The sequence below is a fragment of the Oncorhynchus gorbuscha genome, unplaced genomic scaffold (assembly GCF_021184085.1).
Source record: "Oncorhynchus gorbuscha isolate QuinsamMale2020 ecotype Even-year unplaced genomic scaffold, OgorEven_v1.0 Un_scaffold_4569, whole genome shotgun sequence".
Classification (NCBI taxonomy): Eukaryota; Metazoa; Chordata; class Actinopteri; order Salmoniformes; family Salmonidae; genus Oncorhynchus; species Oncorhynchus gorbuscha.
The window spans coordinates 6,016-22,242 of NW_025748558.1; the positions used below are offsets into that span (position 1 = coordinate 6,016).

At 40.3% G+C, this 16,227-nt stretch overlaps 1 protein-coding gene and 1 long non-coding RNA gene across 2 annotated transcripts; both read left to right on the plus strand.

The window, feature by feature from the left end:
• Positions 1-4,992: 4,992 nt before the first annotated feature.
• On the plus strand, positions 4,993-11,296 carry LOC124028642 (guanylyl cyclase-activating protein 2-like). Its single transcript, XM_046340651.1, has 4 exons — positions 4,993-5,384; positions 8,819-8,968; positions 9,838-9,955; positions 11,160-11,296. Exons 1-4 carry the CDS (start codon positions 5,178-5,180, stop codon positions 11,294-11,296), a joined length of 612 nt encoding a protein of 203 aa, XP_046196607.1. The 5' UTR covers positions 4,993-5,177.
• A 751-nt stretch (positions 11,297-12,047) lies between these two features.
• LOC124028643 lies at positions 12,048-15,004 on the plus strand. Its single transcript, XR_006837623.1, has 2 exons — positions 12,048-13,674; positions 13,903-15,004. It is a non-coding gene; the product is annotated as an uncharacterized LOC124028643 (long non-coding RNA).
• Positions 15,005-16,227: the final 1,223 nt, after the last annotated feature.

A 16,227-nucleotide genomic window follows, 5' to 3' on the forward strand; every position in this document is an offset into this window, starting at 1 on the left:
TAACACGGTCACCACCGATAAATCCATGATTATCGAAAACTTCAACAAGCATTTCTCAACGGCTGGCCGTGCCTTCCTCCTGGCTACTCCAACCTTGGCCAACATCTCCCCCCCCCCGCAGCTACTCGCCCAAGCCTCTTCAGGTTCTCCTTTACCCAAATCCAGATAGCAGATGTTCTGTAAGAGCTGAAAAACCTGGACCCGTACAAATCAGCTAGGGTAGACTATCTGGACGCTCTCTTTCTAAAACTATCTGCCGCCATTGTTGCAACCTCTATTACCAGCCTGTTCAACCTTTCTTTCGTATCTCCGAGATCCCTAAAGATTGGAAAGCTGCCGCGGTCATCCCCCTCTTCAAAGGGGGTGACATCTTAGACCCAAACTGTTACAGACCTATATCCATCCTGCCCTGCCTATCTAAAATCTTTGAAAGCCAAGTTAATAAACAGATCACTGACCATTTCGAATCCCACCGTACCTTCTCCTCTGTGCAATCCGGTTTCCGAGCCGGTGACGGGTGCACCTCAGCCACACTCAAGGTACTGAACGATATCATAACCGCCATCGATAAAAGACAGTACTGTGCAGCCGTCTTCATAGACCTGGCCAAGGCTTCCGACTCTGTCAATCACCGTATTCTTATCGGCAGACTCAATAGCCTTGGTTTTTCTAATGACTGCCTCGCCTGGTTCACCAACTACTTTGCAGACAGAGTTCAGTGTGTTAAATCAGAGGGCATGTTTTCCGGACCTCTGGCAGTCTCTATGGGGAAGGGGGGCACAGCGTTCAATTCTCAGGCCGACTCTTTTCTCTGTATTTATCAATGATGTCGCTCTTGCTGCGAGCGATTCTCTGATCCACCTCTACGCAGACGACAACATTCTGTATACTTCTGGCCCTTCTTTGGACACTGTGCTAACTAACCTCCAAACGAGTTTCAATGCCCTACAACACTCCTTCCGTGGCCTCCACCTGCTCTTAAACGCTAGTAAAACCAAATGTATGCTTTTCAACCGTTCGCAGCCCGCACCCGTCTGCCCGACGAGCATCACCACCCTGGACGGTTCCGACCTAGAATATGTGGACAACTATAAATACCTAGGTGTCTGGTTAGACTGTAAACTCTCCTCCCAGACTCATATTAAGCATCTCCAATCCAAAATCAAATCTAGAATCGGCTTTCTATTTCGCAACAAAGCCTCCTTCACTCATGCCGCCAAACTTACCCTAGTAAAACTGACTATCCTACCGATCCTCGATATCGGCGATGTCATCTACAAAATAGCTTCCAATACTCTACTCAGCAAACTGGATGCAGTCTATCACAGTGCCATCCGTTTTGTTACCAAATCACCTTATACCACCCATCACTGCGACCTGTATGCTCTAGTCGGCTGGCCCTCGCTACATATTCGTCGCCAGACCCACTGGCTCCAGGTCATCTATAAATCTATGCTAGGTAAAGCGCCGCCTTATCTCAGTTCACTGGTCACGATAACAACACCCACCCGTAGCACACGTTCCAGCAGGTATATCTCACTGATCATTCCCAAAGCCAACACCTCATTTGCCGCCTTTCCTTCCAGTTCTCTGCTGCCAGTAACTGGAACGAATTGCAAAATTCACTGAAGTTGGCGACTTATTTCCCTCACCAACTTTAAACATCAACTATCTGAGCAGCTAACCGATCACTGCAGCCGTACATAGTCCATCTGTAAATAGCCCAACCAATCTACCTACCTCATCCCCATACTGTTTTTATTTACTTTTCTGCTCTTTTGCACACCAGTATCTCTACTTGCACATCATCATCTGCTCATTTATCACTCCAGTGTTAATCTGCTAAATTGTAACTATTCGCTCCCATGGCCTAATTATTGCCTACCGCCTCATGCCTTTTGCACACAATGTATATAAACTTTATTTTCTCTACTGTGTCATTGGCTTGTTTATTGTTTATTCCATGTGTAACTAACTCTCTGTTGTTGTCTGTGTCACACTGCTATGCTTTATCTTGGCCAGGTCGCAGTTGTAAATGAGAACTTGAGAACTTGTTCTCAACTTGCCTACCTGGTCAAATATATATTGATATATATATACTGTACCTCCTGAACTGGTTTTGACCTTTTGGCCTGTCCATGACCATTCTCTTGCCTACCACAGTGCAATCCCTTTTGGATTTAATAAATATATACCATAAGGACTTTCTCTGAGAGCCTAGTTATACTCAACATAGTTGTGTTAGCAAACTCTTGGTTTACAGGTCATATCAGGCCAGCAAGTCACATTATGCTGTTTTACAGTCATATGTAATTCCTATTGGAATCCAGCCAGAGTTAGGATATCCAACAAATGTATTTTAATTTATTTTAGCACCCACAACCTGTAATCTGAATGACTTGAATGCTGAGACAACCTTAATCATCTAAACTGGAACGACCATCCCAATAACAGGCCAATAGGTCGAATAACTACTAAAAGATTGGATTTAGAATTATTTTAAAAAATCTTTGTGTAGCATAAAATTAATCAACCAATCAATGTGCATCCAAAAACACAGATATTATAAAAACAATTCTGAATATCACCATGTAAAAGAACACACTGGGAAATGTGGTTCTATGTAGAACCCTTATTGCCTTCCAAAGAACCCTTCTTGCCTTCTGAAAAATCATTATTGCTTCCAAAGAATCATCACAGAAACCTTTCTTCCAAAAACAGTTCTTTATAATGTTAAAGGTTCTAGTTAGAAACCTGTGTCTGACATAGAACACTTGTCTTTCAGAAAGGGTTCTTCAGATAAAAACTGTTCTTTATAATGTTAAAGGTTCTAGGTAGAAACCTGTGTCTTACATAGAACACTTTTGTTTCAGAAAGGGTTCTTCAGATAAAAATCGTTCTTTATAATGTTAAAGGTTCTAGTTAGAGACCTGTGTCTTACATAGAACACTTGTCTTTCAGAAAGGGTTCTTCAGATAAAAACTGTTCTTTATAATGTTAAAGGTTCTAGTTAGAAACCTGTGTCTTACATAGAACACTTGTCTTTCAGAAAGGGTTCTTTATAATGTTAAAGGTTCTAGTTAGAAACCTGTGTCTTACATAGAACGCTTGTCTTTCAGAAAGGGTTCTTCAGATAAAAACTGTTCTTTATAATGTTAAAGGTTCTAGTTAGAAACCTGTGTCTTACATAGAACGCTTGTCTTTCAGAAAGGGTTCTTAATGTTAAAGAGTTAGAAAAAACAGTTCTTGGTAGAACTTCAGATAAAAACTTCCCTCCACAAAGAACCCCCTTGGAACCATTTTTTCGAAGACTGTAGACATAACTGATTCATCTTTGCAGATGAATCCTTCGTTGACCCACAGCCAACCTCAAGGTTTTCCTCAACAAGGGTCTTCTGAAGGGAGTTACTCTAACCTGATCCTTGCACCAGAGCTACTCAACTTCTACCTGACTTCTCTATTTAATATCAAACTTGTTTAATGTATCCTTATCAGGGTGAATTGATTCTCATACAACACCTCAACTGAATCATCTCACTGAATCATCTCACATTGAATATTCCCACTGAATCATCTCACATTGAATAATCCTACTGAATCATCTCACATTGAATAATCCTACTGAATCATGCACATCCCCCATATAATAATAATAATACATTCACTTTTCCTACTAGCACTGACTTTGCTGATAACTACTTTATTGAGGGAAAATGTACCTGCTTCGGTTGTGATATGTTGTTGTCTCACCTAGCTATTTTAAGATGAATGCACTATTTGTAAGTCGCTCTGGATAAGAGTCTGTGAAATGAATAAAATGTCAATGTAATTTCCTGTTTCATATAAATCCTCCTTCGACCGATAGCCAACATCGAGGTTTTCCCCACATGGGTCATGTTGAAGAAGCTTACACCAGAGCCAATCAACTTGTACTTGTGTAATATCCCGTAACACTCTTAGCCCATACCTGACTAACGATATCTCTTATCTTTATCAACTTATAAAAAATGCAAAAGGTAGACTGAGATGCTGAAAACAATAGGTCAGGTATGGGTCACTGGAGTTAAAAGCGATTCATTGCCAGAATCTCAATCTAAGGTACTAACTTAGAAAAAAGGTGCTCCCTTGAACCATAAAGGGTTATTTGGTTTTCTCTGTAGGGGACATCTTCTTTTGGTTCCTTTTCACCAAGGAGTTCTTAATTGAAAAGCTAATTGTAGGGGTTCCTTGTTGGGTGAAAGGGTTCTACCTGGAACCAAAAATAGTTTTCCTACGGTGACAGCCGAAGAACCCTATCCGAAACCCTTTTTTCTAAGAGTGAATACAATCAAGCTGTCCTGGGTCTAGTCTCTCGTGACAGGCCAGGGTGTGCAGTTAATCCTTCGTTGGCCCACAGCCAACCTTAAGGTATTCCCCAACATGGGTCATCTGGAAGTAACAAGCCCGAACCTTACACCAGAGCCTTTCCAATTCCACCGGACCTCTCTATTTAAACACCTAACTTCTGTTATATCCAGTAACACTCTAAACCCATTTCCAACCTACTATTGGATATGTTACCTATATTGTACCTGTTCTGATCTCTGTACACATACTATTTTGACTTCAGAAGTGGCTGTTCAGTGAAAATGTATGTATTAATCCTCAGATAGTGATGGGTGATCATTTGCCCATGGCCTGACCAACCTCCATTCCAGGTGGGAAAAGGTTTTATAACATAAATGCAATTGTGAAAATGTTTTATAATATATTAACACAAGAAAACGAGTTGAGTCACAAACGTTATAGGACATATACTCTCTATTTGGCACACTGTAGCCTTGTAGGTCTACAAATGACATCGTCCAATTGGATCAGGTCTGCAGATTACTAAATGCCGATATAGGACAAGTCTTGCTAAAAATAAGTTTGCCTCCTGGGGTTGACGTATGTATATCCCACATGATGTAGCCTATGTTGTCAGACCTATTTCCACGCACAACCATCAAAGGCAACGATGCAGGGAGCAGAGAGAAGATACGAGGTCGAATTCTTAAAGGTTTACGAATTGTATGAACCTCGAAGGTAACCTTGTCCCCAGGCTATTGCGAACAGCCATATCAGAGACTAGCCCACAGCTGGATTTAAATGTACGCGTTGTCTTTTTCACACTTTGACCTTTTTCACTCGGATTTACAATGGGTCAAAATCAGCAAGCTCAGTCAACCAGCGAAGAAGAGTTGGAAATATCGACAATTCAAGACCTCTACAGGAGGTTCATCAATGAGTGCCCCAGCGGTTCGTTGCACTTGCACGAGTTCAAAAGGATGTTTGGGGTTCAAAACGATAATTCGCCAGAATCGCAATACATGGAGGGCATATTCAGTGCGTTTGATATGAATGGGGTAAGATTCTGAATACAAACCAGCAGACCTGGGACAATTGCATTTGCATTCACTGTAAATGATGTATGTACATACTGTAAAAAAAACATGTTGTATTGGTGTAGCCCTAAAGTTATCATAGACCCCTCCCCCTCAACTCAAGTGTTTTAAACTTCCCATTTAATTCATGAATATAGATTCATACAATTTTAGTACAATACTATTATTATTGTTTTCTAGAATATGGGTTTCCCAAAATGTGTGCTCTTTCCACATGCAGGCTAAGCTATTAGTGTACAGACAATCATGCTTCATTTGGCCGTATGCTTAATTAAATAGCCTAAAGTTAGATGACCATAATAACCTTCTTTCCATAAAGTGGGCCAGAGTGTAAAGCCAAATTAGTCGTTCCACCTCAAAAAGGACAAGAAAGAGGATTTCAACACCAACCTTCTCAGGTTGTTCCGGAATAGTTTTTGCATTCTTTAAATATAGTACCTAACATCCACATTTGACCGTTGTTTTTCTAACAATGACTTAGACATCGAAAGACACCAATGGACCCCCCACACCCCATGCCAATCCCACCCCAACAATGAGTATATTATCAGTTCTCTATGTCTGACAAGTAGTATGGAGCTGCAGCTCTGTTTTTTTTCATCCTATGTATTATATTCCCCCTGTTCAGAGAAATGAGTCATTGAAGCTGTTAGGTTTATGTCCCATCCTACATCTTGATATTATCTGGTTTGACCACTAGATGGTGGTGTTCCTGCTATTAGGTGAACAAAGTTTGAACCCCCCCTCAAATGGATCGTTCACCCAAATTACAAAATTACATATTGGTTTCCTCACCCTATAAGCAGTCTATGGACAACCCATGCTTTGGTTATGGTACCTATGTTAGCATTTTCACACTTCATGTTCAAATCATCTTAAAGTATTTAACATGTATTGTGTACCTTAACTTCAATTACATGCCAAGTTTCAAACAGCCATCTGTCCCTTTTAATAGCCAGGTGGCGGCACACATTTCAGCAAATAAAGGCCTGTTTCAAATAATACTTATTCTGTTAAGGAAAAGTAAAGAAAAAAAAATCAATAGAGGCATGCTAAGACAATTTTTTAATTTGTTTTATTTCACCTTTATTTAACCAGGTAGGCTAGTTGAGAACAAGTTCTCATTTGCAACTGCGACCTGGCCAAGATAAAGCATAGCAGTGTGAACAGACAACACAGAGTTACACATGGAATAAACAATTAACAAGTCAATAACACAGTAGAAAAAAAGGGGAGTCTATATACAATGTGTACAAAAGGCATGAGGAGGTAGGCGAATAATTACAATTTTGCAGATTAACACTGGAGTGATAAATGATCAGATGGTTATGTACAGGTAGAGATATTGGTGTGCAAAAGAGCAGAAAAGTAAATAAATAAAAACAGTGTGGGGATGAGGTAGATGAAAATGGGTGGGCTATTTACCAATAGATTATGTACAGCTGCAGCGATCGGTTAGCTGCTCAGATAGCTGATGTTTGAAGTTGGTGAGGGAGATAAAAGTCTCCAACTTCAACGATTTTTGCAATTCATTCCAGTCACAGGCAGCAGAGTACTGGAACGAAAGGCGGCCAAATGAGGTGTTGGCTTTAGGGATGATCAGCGAGATACACCTGCTGGAGCGCGTGCTACGGATGGGTGTTGCCATCGTGACCAGTGAACTGAGATAAGGCGGAGCTTTACCTAGCATGGACTTGTAGATGACCTGGAGCCAGTGGGTCTGGCGACGAATATGTAGCGAGGGCCAGCCGACTAGAGCATACAAGTCGCAGTGGTGGGTGGTATAAGGTGCTTTAGTGACAAAACGGATGGCACTGTGATAAACTGCATCCAGTTTGCTGAGTAGAGTGTTGGAAGCCATTTTGTAGATGACATCGCTGAAGTCGAGGATCGGTAGGATAGTCAGTTTTACTAGGGTAAGTTTGGCGGCGTGAGTGAAGGAGGCTTTGTTGCGGAATAGAAAGCCGACTCTTGATTTGATTTTCGATTGGATATGTTTGATATGAGTCTGGAAGGAGAGTTTGCAGTCTAGCCAGACACCTAGGTACTTATAGATGTCCACATATTCAAGGTCGGAACCATCCAGGGTGGTGATGCTAGTCGGGCATGCGGGTGCAGGCAGCGATCGGTTGAAAAGCATGCATTTGGTTTTACTAGCTTTTAAGAGCAGTTGGAGGCCACGGAAGGAGTGTTGTATGGCATTGAAGCTCGTTTGGAGGTTAGATAGCACAGTGTTCAAAAGAAATGTGACACAGTTTGTAAATGATAACATATTAGTGTAGGAAAATTAAGAAATGGATTAAAATGCTGGAATTTAACAATTAACTATGCAAATGAGCAAAAGCTGTGTGCATTAAGGAAATAGACACCTGACTTAAATAGAAGCCTGTCTCTAATAAGCACCTGTTGGGTTGAGGAATTTAATTAAATAAACACCTGGGCTAATAATAAAAATTTTATGTTAACTCAATGTTGTTACTTATAAATTATATGGATATGAAGTGCAAAAATGCTAATAGGTACCATTGACTTACATTGGATTTGCTGGTTTGAATACCGAGCCGACAAGGTGAAAAATCTGGTAATATCAGAATGTAGGATGGGATATAAACCTAACAACTTCCATTACTAATTTCTCTGAATGGGGAAAAAACATCATCAAATTCACTGAGAATACATTACATATGATGAAGAAATAATACTCAGAGCAGCAGCTCCATACTACTTATCAGACATAGAGAACTGATACTATAAACTCGGTGTTGGAGTAGGATTGGCGTGTAGGGCTGTGGGTGGCTTTTTGACATTTCTTTGGATTCCTCACGTCTTACTCCTTGTTAGAAAAATGTTCAGGTCCAAATCGTATCTTATTCAATATGTATTGAATATTCTATGAATCCTATAAATTAAAATGTCAAATTTAGGTGCAATTAATGAGCTTAATTTCTCAGAAATCTAATTATATTTCAAAAAATGATGTTGCAGGAATGCTAATAGTATCTGTTTTTAACTACAGAAACGACTTCAGAAGAATCTGAGTGGGTGTTATGGCCTGCTGAATTGACATGGAAAGACCCAAATGGAAATAGGGCCACACTTCTAACACAGGCCCAAGACAATGCTGTAGGCCAGTTAAGCTATCCCACAGTTACCACCAATGTAACAATTGAGGAGAAAGTTGGATATAGGCTCGATGCAGAAGTCTAAAAAGGTCCACAACTCACTGGACCCACGTCTCTTTCCCTATATTATTACAATCCACCATGATCCCATGGTATACCTTTTGTTTTACATGTGCCCCACTGTCAGGGATGTTATGTATTTCTTACTTGGAGAACACAGGATTTTTATTGAGGCTGTAGTTGATCGTGATCGTTTGTCTGTCTCTATTACAGGACAACACCATGGATTTTATTGAGTATGTTGCTGCGCTAAACCTTGTGCTTCGAGGACGGCTCGAGGATAAACTCAAGTGGTCTTTCAAGGTGTTTGACAACGATGACAATGGACGACTGGACAGGCACGAGTTGAGAATAATTATAAGGGTAAGGGTTCGGGCCGAAGTACGACCTATGGTAACATTCTAAGCCAGTGTTTCTCAACATGGCTCCTGGTAGGAATGTGTTCTACAGCACACTATAGCTCATTATCAATTAGACGCTAAGCTGTGTATATCTGCTTGGGTAACCACTAAACTCAAAGCCTCTGAGAATCAGCTATTTATCAAACAGAAAAACAACAACTAAGTTGAATAAACACATTTATATTGTAGATACTGCACTTTGCCCTTGCATTACCCATATAGTTAAGGTCATACAAAGGCAGAGTGCAGTATCTGCATTTTAGGGGTCATAGATCAAATCAGTGTTCATGGCTGATATGCATAAACATTACTTCATAATAAGATGATACGTCACTGCATTATCATTTATTTACCTACAACCTATTTGGATGGCTAACAAAAATACTTTAAAGCCATTTTTCTCAGATTCACTGTTGGCATAGTTACTGTATTGGCAGTATTGGAAGTACTCTAGTTAGAATAATTCAAATGAATTACATTTGGGCCATTTCATTCAGGCTTCTTAATTGGAGCAATTTATAGGGTAATTGAAAAGCTGTGTGGACAGTGGCTGTTCATGATTGAAGTTGAGAAACCCTGCTCTTGGACTTGAAGGCTGTAGTCCGATGCTCTACTGTTCCCCCGAAGTGTGTAGTCATATACGCCCCCTTATGGATTTAAATGCATTGAATTGGTGTAAAGAATATGGTAGGAACTTTCTCCAGCCTTCCTCGTACTAACCTATTGATTTAAAATGCACACATGTGGAAGGGTAGGAAATCTCTCAAAGTCTGCAAAACGTAACTATAACAGTTGATTGATGTAACAGTCCTCTGTCTGTGATGTCTGTAGATCATCTACAAGATAAAGAAAGGTTCTGTCAGTGACGAGGCAGGTCAAACCCACCTTACACCTGAAGAGGTTTGTGACCATATCTTCCAGAAAGTTGACGAGAATGGACCACTTATTTGTGAATGGTGACTTATTTGTGAAGTACTGGACCACTTATTTGTGAATGGTGACGGTGAGTACTGGACCACTTATTTGTGAATGGTGACGGTGAGTACTGGACCACTTATTTGTGAATGGTGACGGTGAGTACTGGACCACTTATTTGTGAATGGTGACGGTGAGTACTGGACCACTTATTTGTGTATGATGACGGTGAGTACTGGACCACTTATTTGTGAATGGTGACGGTGAGTACTGGACCACTTATTTGTGTATTGTGACGGTGAGTACTGGACCACTTATTTGTGAATGTGACGGTGAGTACTGGACCACTTATTTGTGTATGGTGACGTGAGTACTGGACCACTTATTTGTGAATGGTGACGGTGAGTACTGGACCACTTATTTGTGTATGGTGACGGTGAGTACTGGACCACTTATTTGTGAATGGTGACGGTGAGTACTGGACCACTTATTTGTGTATTGTGACGGTGAGTACTGGACCACTTATTTGTGAATGGTGACGGTGAGTACTGGACCATTTGTGAATGGTGACGGTGAGTACTGGACCACTTATTTGTGAATGGTGACGGTGAGTACTTATTTGTGAATGGACCACTTATTTGTGAATGGTGACGGTGAGTACTGGACCACTTATTTGTGAATGGTGACGGTGAGTACTGGACCACTTATTTGTGAATGGTGACGGTGAGTACTGGACCACTTATTTGTGAATGGTGACGGTGAGTACTGGACCATTTTATTTGTGACCACTTATTGTGACGGTGAGTACTGGACCACTTATTTGTGAATGGTGACGGTGAGTACTGGACCACTTATTTGTGAATGGTGACGGTGAGTACTGGACCACTTATTTGAGAATGGTGACGGTGAGTACTGGAGCACTTATTTTATTTGTGTATGAATGTGACGGTGAGTACTGGAGCACTTATTTGTGTATTGTGACAGCCTTTAGCTGTTACTGAACAGGATGGTCAGATATGTCAGAAATAATGACATAGTGAGACACTATTAAAATAATGACCCATGTATGGCTTGATCCACTCAACCAATGGCGTGGGAAGGGATGATGAACTTGTGAGATCTGAAAACATTTGGAGTGAGCTATCGCCTTGAACTCATTCTTGATGATACAGTATAATGACAGAGTGGATACACATTAGGTAGAATAATAAGGATCTCTTTGTTGTCTTTGGTTCCAGGTCAGATAACTCTGGAGGAGTTTGTGGGGGGCAAAGAGAGACCCTGGGTACAAAAACTCATACGCCTGGATATCAACCCCAGTTACTGGGTCCACCAGCACTTGAGTGACAGAAAACTCCAGAGTCCAAAACGATGAACTAAAATGTCAGACAGGGATGAAGAGGACATTGGTTCTCTCTATTAAAGAGGATCTGAACCAAAACAATAAGTTCTGTGGTTGAAAACGGCCTGTATTCATTATCATCGACTCTACTCCCATAATAGGGTAACGATAGGATGGTCATATAGTCAGTATCTCTCAAAATGGGGATTTGCTAGATTTAGGAAATGAATGACATTGCCAAATCCTTGGATATTTGAGGATTGTGTATGAATTTCAATTATTCCCAGCATATTCACTCTCCGAGGAGTCAGAAGAAAGCGGATGTTTCCAGTTTTCATGGATACAGTCTTTTCAACTTCCATTTCCCCTGAAAAACGGATGTGGGGACTTCGCTCAGGCATCTTTTTGCACCTGCTGCATTAGGTTAGAGCATCCTGTATGATATCCAATTGTAGCAGCAGAATCAACCTACAGCCCATTTCTTTACAGACAGCAGAAATCCCCAATTGAGTCATTAGCAAACATCGCCTCAGGACTTATTTGATTGAGACCTTCTCCTACAATGGCCTTCTCCTACAATGGGTTTTGAGAAGGAGGCGAGGAGAGAGGACACGAAGAGTATGCATTTGAGATTCTCCCATTCAATTTATCGGGACATGCTCTGCAAGGTGCCAAAAGCGTTCCACAGCAGTGCAGGCCCATGTTGACTCCAATGCTTCCCAAGTTGGCTGGATGTCCTTTTAGATGGTGGACCATTCTGACACACAAGGGAAACTGTTGAGTGTGAAAAACCCTGCAGCGTTGCAGTTCTTGACACAAACCGGTGTGCCTGACACCTACTACAATATCCTGTTCAAAGGCACTTAAAACTTTTGTCTTGCCCAGTCACCCTCCGAATGGCACACATTCACATTTCTTGTCTCAGTTGTCTCAAGGGTTAACAATCCTTCTTTAACCTGTCTCATCCCCTTCATCTACACTGATTGAAGTGGATTTCTATGTCATGGAAAGAAAAGGTGTCCTTAATGTTGTGTGCACTCTGTGTATATGCCAATATCAAAATACATTTTTTATAACATTAAGATAAGTATTCATACTGTAGTACATACCCAGCTAGCACTTTTGTTTCCTTGGAAGTTGTGGAAACATGTGTTTTTGGTTTCCCATTAGTTCTGGGAACGAAGCCATATGTTTCCTGACCGGAAATAAACATGTATCCTGTTCAGGGAACGTTCATTTTTAGGTTGAAGGGAGGTTCTGAGAACATCTTACTATGGTTCACTAAAAGTTTTCCTGGGAGGTTTTATTAACGTTCTGAGAACAGAAATGATAGTTTATTTGAAGATAATTAAATAATGCTCTGAGAACATGTTTCAATAAGACTGCTAGATTAAGCAGTGTTGAACTCAAGCACAGGTAGGACACATGGAAATTCATCTTCTTAGACATTAATCATATAAACACATTCATTTTTTATTGTGGCACGGTGTCAGTAAGATTCAAACCTATGATCTTCTGTTCTCTATTTATGGAATTAGTCCACTGCGCCACAAGGATGGCACTATCATGCCTTGTTTTTCTTTACTCATACAAATCAGTTCAATTTAGTCTATTCATACAGACTCCCCATTTCAAAGGAAACAAGCACTCATTAAGTTCAGGTGTGGCCAATTTGTGGGCACAGCCAACACACCTGAACACACTTAACAAGATAGAGGCTAGAGGGAGTTTTGTTGACGCTGAGAACATAATGTATATGTTGTTAAATAACATTCTTAGAACGTTCTTTGAACGTTACTAATGTTTTCTTAATGTTCTGAGAACATGACTTTAAATAGAACCCTGCAGAAAACGTTATGCTGAAGTACTGAAATTCCCACCCAAGAAACATGGTTCTCAGAACATTATGTGCAACCAGGGTATCCCTTCAGCATTCCCAGAACCCTGAGGGAAGGTTGTATGCAAATATAACCATAGGACAACTCTCACCAAGCTCTCACCACGCTCTCACCACGCCCTCACCACGCTCTCACCAAGCTCTAAGAAACATATGGTTCTCAGAATGTTATGTGTTAGCTGGGTACCTTACATATTGTAGAAACAAACAACAACATATACCCAATATACAGTATGTCCAGGTATATATGGACATTTTCAATATATGAAATGGTAGAAACAAGTAAGCTTACCAGACAAATACTGTAAATAACAGTAGAGACCACACACAGTGAGAATGTAGCCATTTCACAAATCATTTCCAGAGTTGCAGCCTGGATATTTCGATTGGTCACACTTTGTTTAAATAGTGCCTTTTTTTCTCACAAATAGCCATTTAAATACTTGACAACTGTTTTTGCTGGCGATTGAGTCATAAGAGATGGTCGGTGGAAGATAATTCACAAGAACTTCAGGTAAATTATCTTTGAATACGGAGTACTGATATTTAATATTCTTTAGATATATTTTGAATTTAGTTTTGAATCGTAAATATTTTAGAATCTTGAAATGTGTTCTTGATTTTGAATTCTTAATAAGTGCCAAATGTTAGTATGTGGTCATACTAAAGTCAAACAATGTCTATGGCACTGCAATTGAAGCGAAAGCTTTGGATCGACCTTTAAAACAAACCTTCTGTTAAGGCAAGTCTTCCAGGTCCTGGCTCCCGAGGCAGCAAAGCATCCCAAAACCATCACACCACCACCACCCTGCTTGACCGTTGGTATGAGGTTCTTACTGTGGATTGCAGTGTTTTGTTTTCGCCAGGCACAATGGGACCCATGACGTCCAAAAAGTGATCATTTTGAATCAACTGTCCATAGAACATTCTTCCAAGGGTCTTGATGATCATCCAGGTGCTTCTTGGCAAACTTGAGTCAACTGTTTTGGACAACATGGGTTTTGGAATGGCCTCGTCGAGTTCATGCTTGAAAACCCACAAATGTCGCTGAGTTACAGCAGTTCTGCAACCAAGAGTGGGCCAAAATGCCTCCACAGCGATTTGAGAGACTGATCAACAACTACAGGAAGTGTTTGGTTGCAGAGTCACTAAAGGTGGCCCACGCAGGCAGGCAGGCAGTTAAGTGTCAGGGGGAAATGACTTTTTCACAGGGAAATAGGGTTTTGAATAACTTTGAGTTTACACACAACAAAAAGTGTTTATACTTCAAATAAGTATACTTTTTTGGGATATTTGTAAACTCAGGTTCCCTTTATCTAATATTAGGTTTTGGTTGAAGATCTGACAACATTCAGTATCAAAAATATGTAAAAATAGAGAAAATCAAAAAGGTACAAATACTTTTCACTGTGCTGTGTATCTGTTCTGCAGTTTCAAAATGAAAGCACCTTCAGTACCTAGTCGACACATTTGAAGATGTCATAAGTATTGTACAAATTCACTTATAGTGTTTTACATTTGGTCAAAATGTAGTATTTGGTCCCATATTCCTAGCACACAATGACTGCATCAAGCTTGTGACTACAAACTTGTCGGATGCAGTTGGTTTTGGTTGTTGTGCCCAATAGAAATGAATGGTAAATATTGTATTGTCATTTTGGAGACACTTTTATTATAAATAAGAATATAATATGTTTCTGAACAGGTATACATTAATGTGGAATAATCATGAATGAATTGTGAATAATGATGAGTGAGAGAGTTAGAGGTGTAGGGGAGTGTATGTATGTTTATTACACAATCGTTTTTTCCAAACACAGTACAATACAATCATTGTAATGGTATAACTTGTGGTCCTGATTCTTGTGCTGCACTGAATGGAGTGTAAAGTGTTGGGGATTGAGAAGCTATTTCATGTGCTATAACAAAGATCTGTCTGAATGCACTGGACAGGTTCTTTATGAATGCACACTTAACACAACTACTCAACCTGAACACGTGAGAAGGGCCAGGTTTCCCATTAACTAAGGGGATGGATAAGTGGAACTTTGGCATCTCAGACTGGAGGGAGGAGCTTAATGTTCTCATCTTATGTAAATAACTATGTGTGTTTGACCCAGGTTACCCAGAACAATCCTAAAACCTTTTTCAATGTTTTAAATGATCTTCTTTGTAATCCATTGGTGTCCTGTGAAGATATTTGATTGATTGCTGAGAAGAAAATTCTAAAGAGGATAACAAAAATATTTTCACAACATGAAATGAATAAAGGGGCTGGGGAGAAGTTACCCCAGAAAAAACATGCTTTCACAGCAAATAATTATAGCGCCCCATATGGGGCTCTAACATGTAACATTCCACTTTGCAAGGCGGATGTTAAGCCCACCCTCATCCCCCATAGTGCCCAGATTCTTGAGCAACGGGACAAAACTAAGAGCGTGTGGCTGCCCTCTGGTGGACGAATTGGGAAGTCAGACGTATAACTCAAATAACAGAGTCTGAGGCTTCGGTTACCCAGCAACACAATTTATTTTACAGTAATGTCATTCACACACCTTTTTAAATATGGTGAATAGTATAATATTATTTACCCAACTGCTTTCCCAGGTAAATCCCTGTCACTTACCACTACACAGCCAGCCTGAGATACGATAATCCAATAGTCTGACCCCTTCTTCTGCCACACACTCATTAGGCAAGGATCAAGTTGCAATCTCCTCCCAATCAAAAGCTGTTTCATCACTATTGGCTATCAGACATTCCTCAGAGCAAAAGATCTGGTCAACTAGTAACATCTCTATTTCAACATAATGTATGTGTAATTATGGTGAGCATCAACATAGCACACCATAGCTGTGCTGGGTGAATTTGCTACGTTTCTTCAATGTAATCAGTTCAGGTCTCATTTTAATGTAGGTTGTCAAGGGTTCATTTCAAGTTAAATTCATGTTAGTTGGAAACAGAATCAAATATCAACCAATGTTGGAAAATGTTCTGTCTTTGCCTGGTGGCATGTTGTTTTTACCCATAGAGTTACATTTTACATTACATTTAAGTCATTTAGCAG